This window comes from Rhopalosiphum maidis, chromosome 3, assembly GCF_003676215.2.
Source record: "Rhopalosiphum maidis isolate BTI-1 chromosome 3, ASM367621v3, whole genome shotgun sequence".
NCBI lineage: Eukaryota > Metazoa > Arthropoda > Insecta > Hemiptera > Aphididae > Rhopalosiphum > Rhopalosiphum maidis.
This window is the reverse complement of record NC_040879.1, coordinates 14,697,893-14,720,170: the sequence shown is the minus strand read 5'-3', so window position 1 is coordinate 14,720,170 and position 22,278 is coordinate 14,697,893. Positions and strand designations below refer to the sequence as shown.

Genomic DNA, 22,278 nt, shown 5'->3' with positions numbered 1-22,278 from the left:
CTGACTTATACGTATTAATTATGCAAACTCCTAGCATATAACATGTACATCATTATACAATGCATACAACTTAGCGACCTAATTCGATTTTACGCACGAAATAGACTGGTCGCATAACGCACATAATAAATAGGTGGTCAATTAACATAACGGAAGGAAATATTTGCTTGAATAAAAAAAAAAAAATGAATATTTATGAATTAAATTAATTTTTTTTTAATTATGTACATACGAGTTAGAATTATACAATAGCAGGTAAGTAGTTGGTTAATAAAAACCACCAATCACCGTGAAAAAAATATGACCTGAAACAAGAATTAAATAAATAATTTAGTTGTGACATCAAAAGTAGGAATTTAGCCATTACCACTTCCTGGCGTGTAAAAATTATGTACATAAATCTAGTTTTCAAATTATTTAGACTAATTTTAAGGTATAGAAGGTACTTGTTTTATTTAATAACAATAACTTATATACATTTTACATTATTCTACGGTACCAGTATTGAATTATAACTTATATAAATTAATATTATTAGTATATATAAATGTATAAATTATAAATTATATGATATAATGTATGCAAACATAATCAATCTAAAATAAATAAGTTTCAAAACTTTTTATTTATCATTACATTCAAATCTAACACATCTTTTTCATCCGCTGAGTAACCTACTCAATGGCAAGATAAAATCGAAATCTACTATTGAGTAGAATGAATTCCCCATTCTACTTTAAAATGTATTAACGATAAAAAGATTCTTATATTCTCTATAGAAACATTACAAGAATATTGGGAACTTACAATGCATTCAAACTTTGATTTTATACGTTTGAAGATTGGGTTTTCATAGTCCATAGAACTCTACGCCGTTTTTGTTCCATTATCCAACCACAAATACTTTCTACCTGGAAAGTGGTTTATAATGCCACCTCTTCATAAAATACATATATGCTCACTACTTATTCAGAGTCATAAAAATACGAATATTTCAAAAAAAAAAATTTAGCTTCTTACACTTCATCAATTTTATTTTTTTACCACGTTAATATAATAGATACTGTAAATAAAAATTCTTGAATATGTAATTTAAATTGTAAAAATTAACAACTTAATTGTCAATATAAGTACATAAAAAAATTACTAATTATTCAATTCAATAATAAATCATTGTAAAAAAAAAAATCTACTACCCTAAGGATAATATTTTATTTTACACTAATATTAATCGTGAGTTAAACTAATTTTTAACAAAAACAAATCACATATAAATTATATAATAATTATTATATTACACTCAACATTTTTTTTTCTAGTTAAACAACTTATTTTTGGATTTTTTTATTAAATTTTCAAGCAATTAAAAATTTAGTAAAAATTATTTTATTGACATGTTTTTAAGAAAAACTAAAAAAAAAATTAAAATTAAAAATGTATAATTATATAGCTCAAAAAGAATGAAAATATTTTGAAATTATATAATGTATTAAAAATACTAATAAACCTATCTGCATTTATTCGTTTTTGAATGACAACCGCATGCTTTGTACAGAGTAGAATTTTTTCGAGTCTTTAGGATTTTAATTTTTTTTTTTTTTTGATAACTAAATACAAAACTTGTACCTATAATTTACATACCTAATTAAATACAAAACATTGAAATGTACAAATTCGTATTATTTAATCTTACTACACATACTACATAGAACAAATAAAACGCAGTATCACAGGCTTCGTCCCAAGTAATTGTGTTAATGTATATTATTTGTTAAATTCGATACAAATTTAATGAGTGCCTATACCTATACCTATCGAGTGATATAGTTCATTTGTAGTATTACAATTGTATACACATAAGTGATATGTACATACATAATAAATGTATTGATTCGGTTAGTCTAAGAATTAAGTTGATCATTTAGTTCATTATGTATCTTTGGAACTTTGAAAGTATACAAAAAATCAATCACAGTAATCTGAATTTGTGGCTGCTAGTCACGCTTTTCGTGCCATATCGGGGAATTTGCGGCCTAAAGAGTACATTATTTGGGATAATTTAATATTTTTATTGTAAACTAAGACTGACTAAGACGCCGAAATATATATTAACCGAAATGGTTTAAAATGTAAACACTTACCATAATTATACTATAAATACCTGAGTTATATATTTTAAAATACTTATTATCCAATTCAGTGTATTCTCCGAATGGTTTTTTAATGCTTTTACTGAGGTATGTGTATTTTCTTATTTCAAATTCTATACAGTATTTTAATTGATTAGAAAGTTAGTAGGTAATTTTAATTTATAATAAGGTGCATATAATTTTAAGATAATGCGATTTTTCGTGTAATATCTATCGAAACTATTATTTGAAAAAAAAAATAAAAATATTTTCAAAATTTTAAAATAGTCATTATGTATATGATTATTTTATATAAGTTCACAATACAATTTTAAACTAAAAGGAATAAATATATATTTAATTACTTCTTTGTCCCACGATTAAAAAAAAATACATGCATATATTTGAATAGATCATCTCGAATTTACAAGCCAATTCATGTTATTATTACGATAAACAATTTTTAATAAAATCGTTGATAGGTACCTAAAACACTGTAATTGCCAATAGGTACAATTAATATTGAATTAATTTTATTTTTCAAATTTGATTACGTACTAAGTATTATAATATGTTTGTTATTTATTTATTTTTGAATTTGAGTACTTAAATAAGTTTGAAGGAAATTAATTGATGAATATTATGAAATAATATTTTCAATTATTTACTGTATAATAGTTTTAAAATATTAGTACTTTATCGAACTTACATTTATCTAGGATATTAAAAACCTAACATTTAATATTACAAAATAATATTTTCCGGAGTTATAATAATTAAAAATCTGAGTACTAAAAAATAATAATTGGTTATTTTTGATTTTGAGTGGTGCAATTTATTGATTTTAAAATTATGTACCTATATTTTCTTTTTGCTTTGTGTCTTTCATCACTTTTTGGAGTGGTGAAATTGTTTTGATTTTCAGCTTTAGGAGTGGTTTTTGGTGGTAAATAAGACCTAATTCAAAAAAACGAAATAAAATTAAAAAATAAGAATTTTAGGATAAATCAGTTTTTAACAAAATTATTTTTGAAAAAAATTTGAAATTTTTTTGTAGCTAAAATTTGAAATTTTTATAGCTAAAGCTTTATAATTTAATAGAAGGTTTGTCATAATTATTTTATACTGAAACCAAAAAATCTAAAAAATATATAATAACATTATTTTTATAGCTTTTTGAATTCCAAATTTACCTAAATTAAATATTTAAAAGAAGAATAGCGATTTTAATTATTTTATTATAATTTAAAAGTATTATGCATAGAGTCTTGAAACTTTTCTTTATACTATTATTTATTAGGTACACTGCAGTAAAATTTTCAAAATATGTAGATTAATGTATATATAATATTTTAATATATATTTATATCATCACCTTGTTTACGCTGTTTTACAGTAAATTAGTATTGATTCAAAAATTAATAACAATCATATAATATGGTATAAAATATAAATAAATATCATTTTAATAATTTGATAATTATAATATTAATTATTAAGTAAGAAGTATATCCCTGAAAGTTTATGCAGTATTATTAAAATGAGATATATATGCACTAGGTAGATATCTCACTGGGTTTTGCAATGATTTGTTTTAGTAAATGTAGCTTATTTAATTAAAATATCTAGTAGATAGATATTCCAAAAAAAAAAAAAAATACTCGGGTGGCACAGGAAATAATACCTAGAACTAATAAAGTTTCAACATTTTATTTTGTGACTTAGTTTTATGTTCGGCACCAAATTGTTTTAAAAAAATAATTAATTAACTCAGTAAGTTTCAACCAAACAATGCTTATTATTATTTTTCATTTTCTCTTCCCTCTATCTCTTATCTAATTTTCTCATCTTAAAATTTCCAAAGTAATATTTCTTCAGTTTTCATAATAATTAACACATACTTATATAAAAAAAATAACGACGATCTGAGGCAACAAAACTTAGACTCACGGTTGGTTAACAAGGTAATTAACCCAGTCAACTTATCAGCGCTAAATTGAAGACAATATTTTGCGAAGCGTCTCAGAAGATTGCATCATAATTATTTGTCAAAAGGTTATAAGCGTAATTAGTTATTAAAATGTGAAAATATAATTAAACAATTACCTGTAAACATAAATCAGCTATTCAAATTCTTAAATCAAATTTATATTTTACAAAAACTTTTTTTTATGTAGATTTAGGGTATTTATTTAATGGTTTCTTACAAATATAATATAAAATCAAAATTCTATTAAATTTCTAATAAATAATATAATGCTACTTTAAATGCTAATTTACTTCCAAATTAAAAACTGAAACAAAAATAGTCACTTATCATTAAAAATCGTTCTGTTCAAATAGGTACTATGTAATAATTATCATTGTAATAATAATATATTTTTATGCTCTAGCGTACATATTATACTTTAACAATTGTGGACCACAATATTATGCAGTCACATAGTACTAATATACTTACTAAGTTCATCATACATCAATAAACATCCTAAATTTGAGGAAGCCTAAGAATACATTTCACTAGAAATTTGTATATAATGCAAACATTATAGCACTTAATTTTTACAATTTATATGTTTGATGAATACATTCCTATATTTTCATTAGCACATTATTTTGCTAGTAAATGCGTTATAGATAGATACAAGGTATTACAATTGTAGTGTTTTACATTCTATTTGAGGTGGTAATAACTACGTTGTACCTGTAAAATGATCATGGATTGTGGGCTGTGGCAGAATTTTGACAAGATAAACAAATTATTGAATTACTTGCAACGTTGAATTAGTAAAATAAATATTTTTTTGAATTCTAACTTGAGCTCAAAATAATTTGTTCGTAATAAATACATTTTTCTTTTTTATAAACATATTTTTGAAACTTTTTGTAAATACAACAAACTGATATTTGCTTTTGTAACACTTTATAAAGTGTGAAATTGCTTTTCAACTTTTTCGTTACCCGATTCCAATTTTCAAATGTTTTCCCCGTTTCGAGCACTACCAGAACAACTTTGGCTTTGGGAATTTATACCCGCACTTGTTTTATCGAACACAAATTATATCTACACTACAAGCGTATTAAACGCACCATTCGATTTGTATCAGAAATCGGAATACATTGGCCATAGATACAGATGCTTGTTGAGTGTATTCATTATTGCGAGTACTCACTCAAAAGGCGAAGCAATTTTTGCTTCAATAATGGTTTTGCTCTATAGTAGTGTGTTGTGTAAATGAAATTTATTTTGTAAATAAAATTAAGGTATAATATAGATACAATGATACAACACCACTGACACCCATTAGATTTTAAATCTTTATAGTGAACACATTTTTAAAGTCCTACACCATTGTTGTGTTATTGCCGATTATGTAGATATGCATAATACACTTATAAATACTATATCAAATATCTTCATCCTAAAGTCATACTTATTATAATTTTATAGCGAAAAATAATGAAATAACCAATGGTTTTTTTTTAGGGTTGGGCGTAGGTGCTAAAGTTTATCATGATTAGTATTCCAATAAAAAAACTAGTTTAGGTACTGTATATCTTGGTATATCTAAATCTAATTGCAATATATATTTGGTAACTTTCCGAAAATAATATTTTTATTTGTTTTTATTTCTAAATTGTAGACAAAAATGATAAATATAGTACCTATTTGATGAAAAATTGATTTACATTAATGTCAATCTCTGATAACTGTACAAAGCTTAAGGTAGATTTAATATTGTTTTTGGGCTATATGTCGGGTGTTTTTTTTTTAACTATTGTAAAACATTATTTGTTTCTATGTTTACCTGCATAAATATTATTTTCATTAACCTAATATTATTCAGAATAATTATTCATTTCATTATAATATGCTATTTATTATCAAGATCGGTTATAATTTTTCTTTTGTGTGTTACATTTAAGACAGTTAACAAATTATCATAATAGTATCAAGCATCTACTATCTATGTAGTATTAAGTCATTTAATGATTGCTATATAATATACTAATATAGTTAACTATTATTATTTTCTACAATATTATTACAATGACAATTTCCTGAGTTTAAAATAAACATTAATTCAAATGAAATATATTAAAAAAGTTATAATTATATATTATAAAAAAAAAATAAAAAATTTAAAACATTGATAACTACATTTTTAAAGATCCATTTAAATAAAATATTATAGTTAAAACAATATTTTATTCGTAGATTATATATACTTAATTTTAAAAGTATATAATAATAAACTAATGAAATCCATTAGGTTAAAATATCTTAAGTTAAAAATTTAACATTAAAATGTTTTTAAATGGTACTTTAATACCGTGCAAATTTTCAATTTATATTAATACACTTGAAAATAATTTTTTTAGTAGGTAGATATTTTGTTTTTCAAATGCTGAAGGTAATATAAATGCCACATGATGCAGAAAAGAGTAACTTATTTAAATATTTATAAGTCGTTAAAGTTACTTCATGAAATTCCTGAATAAACCAAATATTCTTTAAACTAAGTGTTTTTCTTGATTCTTCATTATATACTATTAAAAATTAATTCATACGCTTTAGAAAACTAAGCCAAAATTTACGGAGAAAATAATTTTCATTAAATCAACATTATTTAATTATTCTTTTTTTATATTGAAAATTTCAGATATTCTTACTTTAAATGTTTTAAAACAGGATAAATTAATTTAAGTTGAGGTAAAACAAGCGATTTCCTATGGTCCAAAGATATTGTTTTTATAACAAAATAATACTCTGTACAATGTACATACATTTAATATGTAACGTAAAGATTTATGAGAAATAACTCAAACAATGATATGATTTTTCATCTTTTGAAACAGTAAAATTACTACAATCTTCACTATAATTTTATCTAATAGTCTATTTAGTGAGCCGCAAGTAAAAAATTATCAGAACTTTTCTAAATTATTGTGAAAAAATAAAAAATGTATAACATAGAAAACGGACAATATTAAGGAAAAAATAATTTTGTTATTTGACATGCGTCGAAATTACGTTAATCCCATTATCGTAACCGACTTCTCAATGACGAGGTTCACTCGACACCTACTAAAATATTATAGAGTTAGTCTTATAGTCCATATTATTCCTTTTCTCAATTATATTGTCGTTTTTTACTTTATTATTGCTACATTAATTATTTTATACTCTGTTTCATTAAAATTAAATTATTTGTATATATTTTTTTTGCGTGAAGTTTATTTGTTACTCATTATTACTACAAATGAACCCATATGATACGATGTAGCTTTGATCTACGCGTGTAGGGATCATTGCAAAAAAAAAAAAATTGTCTAGTACAAAATTGATCAAAACTCACTCTAAACATTTAATCTGAGTGTACTAATGGATTTAATAATTTAATAGTTAAATAGTTTTAAATATTTAAATATTTTAAATTTATAGGTAATGTTATATGAGAGCTATTAACAATATAGTTGATTTGGTGACCCCTTAAGACTTAACTTACATAAAGGGAATCACATTTGATCTAATTAATACCTATACTACCTACATAACTTTCCGAACACCCGCAGCTCAACATTCTAATAAAAGTAGAGTTTGTGAACCATAAAATAATTTTGACCATTGTAAAACAAAATATATGAATGATCATTGTGTTGCTTGAGCAGCAAATAAACTATGTATTCCATAATGTCATAGCAATTTGCCTTGCGGTAATAAATAATATTTAATTTACCAATGTCTGTTTTAATAATTAATAATGTTAGATTCAGTCAATTTTAAATATTGGTCACGTTGACTACTGTTTTTAAATGTCATGTAATTTAAATGTAGGTCTTAATATTAAATATTTAATTGTTAATTATTCAATTATCGATGTTCTTTCTTGTAAAACCGATATTTTTAAGTACACCTGCTTAACAGATAATATGAAATTAAGATAATCTTAGATAATATATTTTAACGATAATACATGTACTAAGTACGTTGCATTAGGAGAAAAAAGAGCAAGTTGGCGATGTTAAGTAAGGTTTAAATATTTATATTTCTAAATGCATTAGACTTAAAGACCTTTATAAATTCAATACACACATTATTAAAGTTATAAAAAAACAATTACTATTAATAGGATAAATTGTATATTGTGTGTATAGCATTTTGATCTTATAACTTTAATAATATCTTCTTATTTTATATAATAGAGAAAAAAATATTTGAAAAAATTACTTAATGGTACTTACTGTATTATTTCATTTTAAAATAAGTAATAGTCAGTATGTTCAGGTAGTGTATCGTGTATGACATTCTAAATCAAAGCACTAAAAATGCAAATATTCGACTGTCGCAAATTTTCATAAATGATTTACTATTCTGAATTTGTAAGAAGAGATGTAATGCCTAGGGAATACCTTCAAATCTGTGTGGCTGTATGAATATTTTGTTTTCCTATTTAAATGTTAGCTTTATTTATCAAAAAATAAGCCCATTAACATTTACTCAAATCTACACTCATGTTCTGTGAGAATTATACATATGCTATTATTATAAGTGGGTATATTATGTAACCTACTAAATGGTGCAACGGCGTTAGTTTGGACTAAACTCTAGAGTGATATTATCATATACTATAATGACACCGTGCATGGGTGGGTTGTTATTCTCCAAAAATAATAGCGACTGATGAGCAAACCTTATAGTGAGCAAGGCGCGTCAACGGGCTGGGGGAAATAAAACATGTGTCAAACAAAATATATTTATGTATATATATATATATATATATATATATATATATATATATATATGTTATTTGCATTTGTGTGCAACGACAAGTCCGGTGCCAGAAGAACCGTCGTGGCGTATACGTGACACATTTAGGGTAGTTGTCCGGTAACCATGGTAGCGCGACGCGACGGCGGCAAAAGGGTCATAGGTCACTTTTCTTTACTCTTTATACCTCCGGACTTTTTCTCTCACACGCATACACGATTTCTCTATACGTATCTCTCTCTCTCTGTATATCCGCTTTCGTCCCTGCCACCATCCAATGCATTTCCGATCCCACGCATTGTTCCTGTGCCCGTACACGTCCATACCAATCATCTCATCGCCCTATCGTGTAGACGAGAAAAAAAATTCCCGCACAAACTCCTGTACCCCCCTCCCCCTTGCCCACGAAGCCCAGAAATGAACTATATGCGCACGCGTCACACTGCACTCGTCCGATTTAGACCCGAGTTAATACGGAACGCCTCTGGGGACTCGGTCTCTCTCTAAAAACTCGAGTACTGACAGGTTTATTTTCCGCACTGTCGCCCGTCGATGTCACCGTCGACGCTCCGCAGAGGGTGAACGCACTCCCCTAACACGAGAATAAGTATAATATACTTAGTATATATACACGGTATACATAACAATACGCGCACAGACGGGTATTACGTATATATACTTACGACAAGAGCAGTCGAAGTATATATATATATATCTATATATGTTATATGTAGTCTGTGGTAGAGTAGTATGGGCGGGTAGCGATCGATATGGGATTCTAAATCGTCCAATTTCACGCGGTAAAATATGTTAATGACACCGTCGACCGAACATGCCAAACCGACACGATGCAGACGCCACATCCCCCGGCCATCAACATGCGTACATAAGCATAGTGTATATAATACGTAATCGTGTTTCAGTACATAACTTTGTGTTCGTTTAAGATTACACAATTTTTTCATAGTATAAATCCTAATACTGTCAAACTTTCAATACAGAAAAAATGAATGATAGATACACTTTGATATGAAAAATTTTTACATCATAATGTATAGGTGAATTAAATTGTATAAAAAAAAAATATATTTTTTCGATTTATCGTACATGCACTAGGATACACTAACCACCGGAATTGCAGTCAAATTTACAATCAAACTGCAGTTTAGATTTGACTATTCGGTCTATTCGAGAAACATAATTTTATTTATTCTTATAGTTTGGTAAATATTTTATGATGTTCACATAATATGACATTATAACTAAATTGTATGAAGTTTATTATATGAATTTAAAATAGGTAAAATAACAAAATATATTCTTTGCCCTTTGGTACATATTTACTAAATAATATTATTATTATATAAAGGATAAATATAAAATCAAATCGAATACAGCGTATGCTCTCCTGTTATAAAATATAATTGTTTCACATTTGTTCAGTGTCTATTATGCAGCAATAGGTGTAGAATAATGCCGACGAAGTTTCACAATATATGTTTATAGATAAGAACCACTAAAACACCCTGGAAATGTTTACATTTCAACACAATTTTACATTTTTTGTTTTTCGACTATTTTAAGAGTACCTACAAGAAATTTTCAATTTTAACATTTTATAAGTACCAACTACATATTGTATCCAATTTTTTATCAGAAACAAGTAACAAACTTAAAAGTTGAGATCAAAACATTTATATTTTATTTCCACTTTATATCACATACTATACGGACTAAAAAAATGCATGATATTGTTAAAAAAAAAAAGATTGATTAAAATTTAGAAAAACTAAAAACACAGATAAGTTAACATACAATTTCACAAAGTTCTTAATTTTTTATAATATTAAAATTAAATTTTGGAAAATCCAAAAGTTGAGAGGTATGTTAAAACCATGATAATTCATCTTATTTCACAGAACTTACAATTAATTACCTATCAATTTACCATAATTGTATTTATTTAATAACTTTCTGAACATTTTCACATTTTAATAAAACTAGTCAATTATTAGGTAATTTTGGTTTGGTCCATCTTGTAAAATTATATTCACATCGAAAATACGTAATTTTCGTCAAAATAAATGCAAAAAACCTCTAATAGTTCATAGTTTTTTTTTTTTTTTTTTTTTTTTTTTTAATGTATTAATAATTGTAATGATATTATTAAATTAACCTAAAATCATCAATAAAATAAATGACTAAGTTATTTTCTATCATCCGATTTTAGTAAATTAGTTTTATTAGTTATGTTATCAAAAAATTAACTTTTTGTTTAAGTAGTTACTCTTCTGTTTTTTTTATAACTATTCTCTTCTAAATACAGACATATACAATTATAAAATATGTTTAATTTAAAATTAAAATAAATATACTTATTTTATTGATTACATTTGATTTTAAAGAAGCATTTTTTAATTTAAATTATTTATTTTTTCATTAGTTATCATAATATTATATTAATCATTATATATGTACTCAATTAAAATTAAAAATTATGAATGATTTTATTATACTGGTTATTTGGAAAATGCAAATAAATCAAAAATAAATCTCTACACACCTTTTTGTATACCTACTTGAATTTTTATTTAAAACAGTTGTTATATACATAGTTTTACCATCAACACAAGAAGCATTTTTTAAACGATACACACATAACTTAATGTTTTCACATGTGACTTTGTGGAACTGAACAAAGTGAATAGAGTAACCAAAAAAAAAGGTAAAATTAAAAATATGTGTATACATATTATACGATAATATTTCTAAAGATATATACTTTATGCTATGTAAACATTTAATAATGTGACATGTATGTTATGGACAAGGCGTTTAAGTTATAATGAAAAAAAAGATTCAAGTTGCTATGTGTTTTCACGATTTATAATTATATTTTGATTATAGTAGGGTACCTAGCTTAAAAAATGAATACATTTGCATAAATTTCAATACAATTAAATAGTTTATTCGCAAAGTGAATCAATAAGGTAAATCTAAAATATATTAACTCAATTTGCTGATTTACTATATAACGTTAATGGTAATAGGAAATAACTAAAACTTAATTTATAATTTAAAGAACAAATTCAATAAAAAAATCTTTTTTGTATTTTTATACTTTTTAATTTCTAAAAAACAACTTATTAGGAATCTTGTATCAAATTTTCAAACTTTTTGACTGTACCAAAAATATAAATTAATACATCAAATAAAAAATGAAAATATCTATAATAGCTTAAAATTAATCTTAATATTTTAAAATATTCATTGTTTAAAGAAAATGATAATTGAAACAACAATAGAATGTTTCTTGTTTCTACGAATAATAACTAAAATTGTTTAATAATAAATCGTTATTTTACGCGTGAATATTCGATATTATCAAAATTTAAATTTCAGGTTTCTGTATAAATATTTGCTCAGTTTTGCTCATTTTCATAATATACTTAATTTATTTATGCTAATAAATTCTTTTTTTGTATTTTAAAAATTAAATATTTTTGAGAAATCTTGTTTTACATTTTCAATTTTTTGACCAATCGTTAATTTTGGTATTGAAACTTAAATAAAATAAAATTTTGAAATTTCAATTTTCCATGAATAGCTCAAAGAGATTCAAAATATTTTTGAAAATGCTTATATGAGATTTTATGGTGAATATTATTAATACATTTTTCCAATTATCATGGTAATTACTGTCTTCTAACTTGATTTAATTTTCTAACAGAAATGATTTTAAAGTTGAAGGCTGAAACATTTTTACTGCACCAAAAGGTGTTGACAGACACAAAAGAAAACTAAACATTTTTTAAAAAGACATTTTTCATTGTAAAATTAATAAGTCTGTCGTTCAGTACAGAATCTGAAAAATACTAAAAAAGTATATATTATATTGTATAATTTAAAATCTTTTTATACTCGTATCATGTAAAGATAAATAATATATCAACCTATTATGAAAGTGATTTGTAAAAAAATTGAGAGTTTGTTAATTAATTAAAGTAGTCTAGCACCCATATATGCTGTATTTAAATTGAAAATATACAATATTTATATGTATATAAAAAAATATAGTTTTATAAATTTAAAAAAATTAAAAATTAATTCATAATGCATTTGTTGAAAACTATAGTTGTACTGGATTGAATCTATTACTCATATTTCAATAAATACAATATATAGCCAATAAAAAAATACTGTACTGTACTCTTTGCAATAATATATCCATGTATAGGTACCATCATGATATAGATATTTTTATAGGTACCATGATAAAATTGTACACATTTATTTTGAATAACTAGATTTTAATATAATTTTTTAAATAATTTAACATTTTCTACAACCATTTTTGTTGTTATTACATATTATTATTGTAGGGCTAATTTCTTCTTCAAAGACTCTGGCATTTCTGGTGGTGGTGGTCTGGGTAATCTGAAGAAGACCTTAACTGCGTCATAGATAAACCATTGAGCGGCTGTCAATGTTCCTACCATTACAATCCTTGGTCCCAATCCTTGCCATAATCCTAAATAATAAAATGTATCATTGGTAATATTTTAAAACAAATAAAATAAATAATATTATTTCATATAATGTCATTAAAACAATATTCAAGTAGGTTCCTAAAACATTAGTGGTTTTCAAACTATTGGTTATAATAAATAATATTTATCACAACTTTTTACAGTTCGTGTATATTGTTTGTACATTTCATAAGACTGAGTGTATGTAACTTTAATTAACTACACTCACCCATAAATCCAATTTTCTTAACAATATCTCCAGCAGAGGCACCCTTAGCCTGGTTCAATTTAGACACTAAAGTATCGGCGGGATGGGAAACAATAGCACAGAATACACCGGCAATGTAACCAGCTCCGAATGTGACAATCAATTGTTCGCCCTTTGTGCATTCTGCCCTAGGTTTAGGCACTACATATCTGAAGACAAACGTATATTGCATTGTTAATATTAAATTTCTTATAACGTAAATATTTAATAATTATTAAAATAATTAATATCATTACATAATTTATAATATTATATACTTTATAATTAGCCACCTGATATACCTATTATTGAAAGCTATCATCATAGAATTTTAATTAATATATCCAATAGATTTTTGATTTCATTTCAGATTAAGACAAACAACAAAAAGAAGAAAATCAAACAGTTTTATACAACTAATAACTACAGGATGTCCCAAAAAAAACTTTTTTTTTTTAAATCGGTAACCATAATTTTTTTTGTTTTTGGTTCACAATATTGTTCTCATCATTTTTTTTATCTACTATTATTCCGGTTTGTTGTTGTGTAGTCGGTTTTTGCCAAGTATCACCATGGACACGTTGAATTGAAACACGTGTGTTAGTTGTTACGACCTTTTACTAATTTAACGAAAGTGATGCGGATACTGTGCGACGACTTCGTATCTTACTCGGATGGGACATTACGTAGGCAATAATATATATTAAAAAATATATAACAATAAATTATTATTGAATGCCATAAAAATAATAACATACTTGTACAGCAATTCAATAGTCTTTTCAAAACATGCGAACTTCATCATGGTGTAAGGGATTTGTCTCATCCACAGTGGCACCAAACTTTTGTAAAATCCATTCAATCCTTCAGATTGTTGAATTTTCGGTAAAGCTTCTCTCAAAGTATTAGCAAATCCTGGTTGAGTTTGGATACGGACCTAGAATCAAAAACAAAAAAATAAATAAATAAAATATTTACCTACTATTTATAAATTCACAATAAACAAGAACAATTTAGTTTGTATGTATTCATGATATACTTTTAATAATTTATTCTAATTTTATTATGATCAGGGAAGTCGTCTTGATGTAAAAGAAGAATTAAGAGTGAGTATCTCTTCATTAAGTATAATATAGTTAAATGTAATGGATAGGTTTAATTCTCAGGATCTAATTTCTACAGTTATTAAATAATTAATTAATTAATTTAAGTTGATAAACTACATTTAAAAAAATACACATATTCTTGTAAACCATTACATACATATTACAACATTGTATTACATTAATACAAAATACAATCGTATTACACCGAATTTAAAATCTATTACAAATAAATATTTAACGCAATAGCAGTTCTCTGAAGTAGATGTACAATGTACATGTATAGAAACTACAAACATTTGGAAAACCCTAAGTATCAACTTGATGTTTCTTAGAAATTAATATGGGTTTATCGAGAAAATGTAATTTGACTGACATTAACTATTTAGTAGAGGTCTCACAACTTTGTAAAATTGTATAATATATTGTCGTCCGAGGAGAAAATTGTATTAGAGACTAAAGTTTATGAAGCACTCACATTATTTGTGTATCCGTGTTAGGAATTATTTCGAACACATTAAAATCGGACGCTTTACAGAATTACAGACGTCAGTCACATATTTTAATATAGGTACAAAATGATTATTTTAACAAAAAATACTCGTCATCCAGAAAAAGCGTATACTTTTTTCACAATATTCTTTTTGGAAAGTTTAAAACAAACGCAATTTCAAAAATGGTAACTGCTCTTTATTTTTTTACCCTTTTTATTAAATTTATATTTATGTTTATAAAAATGTTTAATACATTGTGTGTTAAAAATAAATAATAAAGAATGCTTTTAAAAAACCAATAACAACAATTAAGATAGCTATAAATAACAAAATAACTTTATCAAGGCATCTAAGAACAATTGTAGGGACCCGTTATTTATTTTCACGGGAGGGGGACGTGTTTGTTTTGAAACAAAAATACTGATGATGGTACAATTCGACAGAAAGCAGTGTTAGTAAAACGACGACAGTACCATAAGCCTACTATTGATGTAACACACGTGTTATATTTTCTCACGAAGTAAAATAAACATATTTTAAAAGGGATTTTTCGAAACATAGGCACAGAGTATATAATATAATATATCTTATATGAGTAAAATGAAAACAAGAATTGCATTTTTAAACTTTTACGATACTATCTCAGAAAAACAAAACAATAAGTAAAGCTGTAGTGTGTGTAGACATTTGTCATCGTGTGGTAAAAACGTGTTTTTATTTTTAAAAAAAATACACTTCAGTGGAATGTCTACTATGCCCAAGTCCTCTGCTTTTAATCCCTTAAAAAGTATAAATTATTATTCACATCACGTCATACATTTTTTATTATTCTTTATAACTTAATTGCCAAAATAAACAGACAAATGCATTCATTATAAGTTATGACTTATGAATAAGTAATAATACAAAAGTTTATTTTTTTTAATCTGTAATTAAATATATTTTAAATGTTTTAATTTTGAGTCTACAATCAAGTACACAATTAATATTGATACTAACAATAATAAAAAAAACTAGGTACCTATGTTAACATGAACCAACAATCAATGTCTTAGCATATACATAGCTACCGTATTTTGTTATATCAATAACTGTATAGGTAATTAATTTGGTCTATGTTAAAATTTTAACCAAAGTATAACAAGGTGATTAAAGTATTAAGGAGCTAACATTTTTAAATAAAAAAAAAACCAATTATATTTTTGTAAATTATACCTGTTATTAGTTTCAATAAATAACAAGGGGGATAGTTGACAAACAATGAAATAGGTATCAGTGAATCACCTATTTATTGATTTATTTACTTAATTTACAGATTTATGACAAATATGAATTTATTTTTCACATTTATCATAAATCTGTAAATTAAGTAAATACATTTCGTTTAACAAAATTTGTCAAAACTGTGAACATTTGCAAATCATTTAGTAGTTAAAAATTTATAAAATGTTTAATGTTCATACATAAGACTTGAACATTTGATAAAAATCTCTCATGAGTTATTAATTTATTAGTTTGAATTAGGTAAAAAAGTTGAATGTAATTTCAGAAATATTTTTTGTAAGAAACTAAAATTAATTGGATATTTTTGCGTAAAAAACAATTTACCATTATCGATTTTCTTATTAAATTGTACCTAATTCAAAAAAAATAAAAACGTATTTACCTACTTGAAATAGTTAAAATATTAACTAAATGTTTATATTATCATTTTCTATACATGCGGGTATAATTGTCTTTTGAATAAAAATGCTTGAATATTTAATACAAGGTACATTATAATTTGTTCTTACTTCTTACAGCAATTAAAATTATTAAAAATACAGTAGTTTATTTTTATATGTATTATAGACGCTTTAAAATGTTTACAAAATTACAAAATTATGAAAATATGTTTATTATTAATTAAGTTAATAAAATGTTCAGTATTTATACCTTAAAAGCTTGAAAATTAATTATTAAAATCCTTGGTTTATGAGGTTATTTTTACTTTAATTAAAAAAAAAAATTAGCGTACTATTTTACCGTTCAATTATATAATTATTGGTTCTATGTATCTATTTAATTATAATTTAATTAATATTATGTACTTACTTTTGCAGATTCCATTGGGCTTAGCGCGATATCAGCGAAAAATTCGGCAGATGCGGATGCAGCTAAGTATAACGCTGTTCTGTATACGTATGCATTCTCTTCGCCAATCATCTCCGAATAATGCACTTTGAAAACTTCATACAAACCAAATTTGCACATACCCTAATGCGGAGCATTACTAGTTATAGACACGTGTAAGCACGAGAAATTATTTTGAATTTAACTTACTTGAGCGGCATATCCTAAGAAAGTGGGTGCCCAACCTTTGGCCAACCCTTTAACACCGTCTTCCTTCAGTGTTATCTATACACACATCATTGTCAAATAAATTTTTTTATATGTTAAAAAATATGTTACTTTCTACCTACCTTGAAACCGTGAACAACGTTCTTGTATTTAGCTTGGTCGACTTGTAAGCGACATTTAACTAAGTCCAGGGGTGTAACCATTGCATGAGTTATTCCACACGACAAAAATCCGCCGAGCCCGCAAAGTAAAAAATATTTAGTCGATCCAAACGCACAACTGTCTTTAAATAAAAAAAAATATTAAATTATTAATAATAACAAGGGAAAGGTTTTTTACAGGTTTTGTAAGACCTAATCCCTACAAACAGTAAGTAAGTATATTCAATTTAAATATATATTTATTTCAAACCTCAGCGTAGGATCTAGTATTGAAATAGCAATATACATAAAGATCTAGTATATAGCAATCTGCTATATAACTTTTATCAATTCAAATAATTATTGTATTAAAGTAAAAAATCTTAAATATTTTGTACAATAATTTATGTATTGTGAATACTGAATTGTATGAAATTAAGTATTTAAACAAAATAATAACAATTTTAGATATTTTTTTGTAGGTAATTCAAAATTATTCGTGGGCATCTTGAAACTTTGACATATATACATATTATATATTAATATATTTGATTATATGTAATGACGTAATTTAATAATTTAAACCTATAACCAATTATATGTGAACCTATTCACACCATTTTACGTAAGTTAGTATTGGCTTAACAGTAAATTTAACAATAATAAATTATATAAATATATATTATAATATTCGTAATAAATAATGATATAAAAAATGTAATTTTTTCAGCTTAATTGTATTCGACCTACCGTATTTCTAATAATAAAATAAATTCTATAATAGCAGTATAAAAATGTAATAAAATAAACTTAGTAATACCTACCCTATAGGTCGATAGTTTATCTCCACTGAAAATCATTTTTAGTATGTACTCATTTATCTTTGAATTAAAATTTAAAATATTACCGTGACCTTCTCAATGCAGTGATACTACACTCAACTTGACTATACAGCAGAGCGTTATTGGCTGTTTACTTTTCTATATTAACTTAACGAGTTGAAAAAAAAATATTTTACTTACTAACCTTGAAAATATTGATAAATTTATATATATATATATAAATATATAAATATCAATTTAAGATTGTAAGAAAAACAAATAATAATTTATACATTTCAATTTATACTTTTAAATAAAGTTTACCAATCAACATGCCAAAATATACTTATATACTACTCTATCCCGCATTGGACACATAATCCTTTCATCATCTATACACAAAGGTTAATCAATATTATTGTAAACCGAAATAGCTTAATATAATTTTGCCTTGATAATTTATATCCAATGTTTTTATAGAATTTTTACAAGGTTTTTTAAAAATATATTTTTAAACATAAATTGACAAATGCTTGATTAATACTTTAGTCGGGTTTTAAATTAAATTTAACTGTCTGTAATCTTATTTTAGAAAAACTACATGTAATTGAAAATTAAAATTAAAACAAAATATCAATTGAATTTAAAATGTATTCTATCAGATTCCTATTAGACATTTTTAAATCTTGAACCCGCGTGATACCCGCGTAATCGTTGTGTTTTCTTAACACAATTATTAATATCAATTACACTTACAATAGTTAACTCAGCTTCTTCAACTAAGTTCTGTCGGAGATTATCAATTATTTCAAATTTAAAATAATGGATAATAACAAAAGTATACTCTGTAATCAAGTTTTCTGTTTGATTTTATTTTTAATTTCATATTTTTTATTAATGTTAAATATTGTATTTGTTAATAAGTTATCCAAATTACCATTTAAAACTACTTATTCATAAATTTATTTCTTTGACATTCCTACATAGAACTATAAATTATCACGACAAAATAGGTATCAGGTTAATTAGAACTATAAACCTACTTTTAATGCATTATATCGAATAATTTAATTAAAACTTTGTGCGAGAGTTGTTTTAAACTTTAAAAATAAACTCACTTTGAAAACATACTTAATCTTGAACTACATTCTGTAAGTAATTACTTATTGTATAATATACCTATTACGAAGTTACGAGTATCTACCTAACTAAATTATGTTTTTGTGTTATGTGAAGGTAGATATATCAACTAGTAATTAAAACAAAAATAATTTTTAGAATTGCCATGTAAAATATCTAAAATTACCTAATTTATAAACGGTTTTAATACTAGCACCACTAATCATACCTATTTATATATATTAAATAATTTTATATTATATTAATAAATAAATCATATTATATTACAATAATCATATGATTCATTTATTTATTTTTAATGATATATTTTATTTCTGGTAATGATTTTGTATGAGCTTTTTAGTATTCCATTTAAGTTAAGGATTAATACATACATATATATATATATATATAAAGTTTAATTAACAAACAAATTAAAAGCGATTGTCCTCTGACAGTACTATTTATTTCAATCAGATATTTCATATCAATTACTTTAATAGTTATATTTTGATTACATTTGAATACGTAGTTAAAAAAACCACAAATTTCATTAGTATTCCTATCTATCTACTAAATTTGTTCATGTAAAATAAATTCATTTATCTTTATTTTTCTATTGAATACAATGTTAAATTCATTAAAATGCAACTAAACTGTAATCATATATCATATATATTTCAATAACAATACACGTTGATTGACGAGTGATGACATTAGTACAAAGTTACTTCGGTACAATAATTGATGTTTTCGGTTTTTATTAAATGAAAAATGACAAACAATTTTTTTTTATTTAATTTAAAAAAGTAAATATTATAATATTACACAAATATTATTATATAGGTATATGATTTGCGACGCAAGTATCTACTAATATATTATAACTAAAAATTATTAATCAGAGCTATCAATTTAGTATAAAAATCAAAAATTCAATCGTTTAAAATAAAAAAAGTATACACTAAAAGTATGATTTGAAATTACTTCCACATTTAGCAAAAATATTTTGTACATTAAATCAAGTATGAAAAGTACTCTTTTAAAATGTTTAACACATAGCTATATAACTTTTGTGTATTATAATAATCAGTTATATAATTATGTTTGTCAAAATTATTAGAACCATACTAAGTACTCGTATTAACAGATAATTTCAATTTTCAATTTTGTTATCTGGCAATTCTTCCAATTTCGTTAATATTTATCTGATTGAGATCGGAAGAAAAGGGATTAAATTGTGGCCATCTAAATATGTAATATACATCAACATTTTGTAGGTATCTTTTACGATAATAACTAATAATGAAAACCACTTATATTATTTTCATAATTTTTTTTTTAAGTGCGTTGATGCAAAGCCGGGCAAAATTATCAGCGAAACGAAATCCGGGCTTGCGCACATGTAAATCATGACCACCAGCTATTTCTACCAAAATATCGATAGGCACCTTTACTGGGCATTATCCAAAAGTGACCACATAGCAAATTGTCTATTAAAATAGATTAGCTGTTATTTGAGTCATCTACATTAGGCTTTTATGAAGCTTAGACTTTTTCATAGGAGCCTAAGACTATGTTGAAATCAATTTACGAATAGCAATTAACTCAAATTTATAATTTGATAATATTAATATTAATATGTTGCATAGAATTGTGTATTCGTTCAAAGAAATTGTGTTTTTTGGGTGGCACATTTAATGAAAAATGCTAATGTTGATGGTATAGCCACTTTAACAAATCACGAGAATGTTCTTTGATAGACATTCACATTTTTAGATTTACAGTTTACGGGTGGAATTTAAACGGACACTATGCAAATACGTATCAAATATTTTTATGGAAAGAATAGAAAAATTAATGTCGTGGGTTCAAAGAAGGTTTAACCCGCAAAACGTTACTAGAAATAATTAAACCGAATGTCGTGTATCTAGCGGCATTAAACATCCCCAATTGAGAGTAACCCGACGGATTCTGTTGAACGAATTACTAGTACGTGTTTGTGTATTATACCTTCGACGACGGCCGCAGCCATGGAACCGTTAGAACTGAAGTTGGGCGACGGGAACACTTGCCGTCCCAGTTGGACGATTTCCTGTGAAGACCTCATGACGGCTTGATTCGACGTTTTATTAGAAAAATATATGATATATATATATTATATAATATATTTTACTCGCGGACGGAGCGGCGGCGGTTGTTGTACGGACTGCGCGACACACACACACACACTGGCGGTGGCAACGGTCGGATCGTCGATCTTGTAGAGCCGCGTGTGTCGAAATACGACGGAAATCGCTGACCCAAATAATCCTAATGTCAATGCCAATTGTGACAACAAATAATAAAAAAAAAAAAAAAAAAAATTGCAAAGTACGAGTAAGGTACAGTAATAGAAAATCACTGGCACCGGCGCTTTTCCTACTTAACGAGCGGCGGCCGTTTCGCAAACACGCGTAACGATATAGGTATTATTATTAGCTCCGCAGCGGCGAGGCGGTCTATCGTAACCTCCGCTGTGTCCGCGTCGGCCGTTCCGCACGCTCTTGTACGCTTGCCAATATGATGCCGCCGCAAGTACGCG

General features: G+C 25.5%; 1 protein-coding gene across 1 annotated transcript; it reads right to left on the bottom strand.

The window, feature by feature from the left end:
• Positions 1-13,190: 13,190 nt before the first annotated feature.
• Positions 13,191-21,954, bottom strand: LOC113559610 (phosphate carrier protein, mitochondrial-like). The gene is made up of 7 exons (XM_026965355.2): positions 21,708-21,954; positions 17,737-17,897; positions 17,597-17,671; positions 17,369-17,530; positions 14,436-14,614; positions 13,660-13,847; positions 13,191-13,432 (listed from the first exon to the last, which is right to left on the bottom strand). The coding sequence occupies exons 1-7, from the start codon at positions 21,802-21,804 to the stop codon at positions 13,275-13,277; spliced, it is 1,020 nt and encodes a 339-aa protein (XP_026821156.1). The 5' UTR covers positions 21,805-21,954; the 3' UTR covers positions 13,191-13,274.
• Positions 21,955-22,278: the final 324 nt, after the last annotated feature.

Excerpts from the sequence above, each read along its gene's own strand:
- LOC113559610 (XM_026965355.2), bottom strand. The coding sequence starts at position 21,804 with ATGAGGTCTTCACAGGAAATCGTCCAACTGGGACGGCAAGTGTTCCCG. Across the intron at positions 13,848-14,435 it reads ACTATTGAATTGCTGTACAA|ATATGTAGTGCCTAAACCTA; the intron begins GTATGTTATTAT and ends GTTTGTCTTCAG. Across the intron at positions 13,433-13,659 it reads TAAGAAAATTGGATTTATGG|GATTATGGCAAGGATTGGGA; the intron begins GTGAGTGTAGTT and ends TTTATTATTTAG.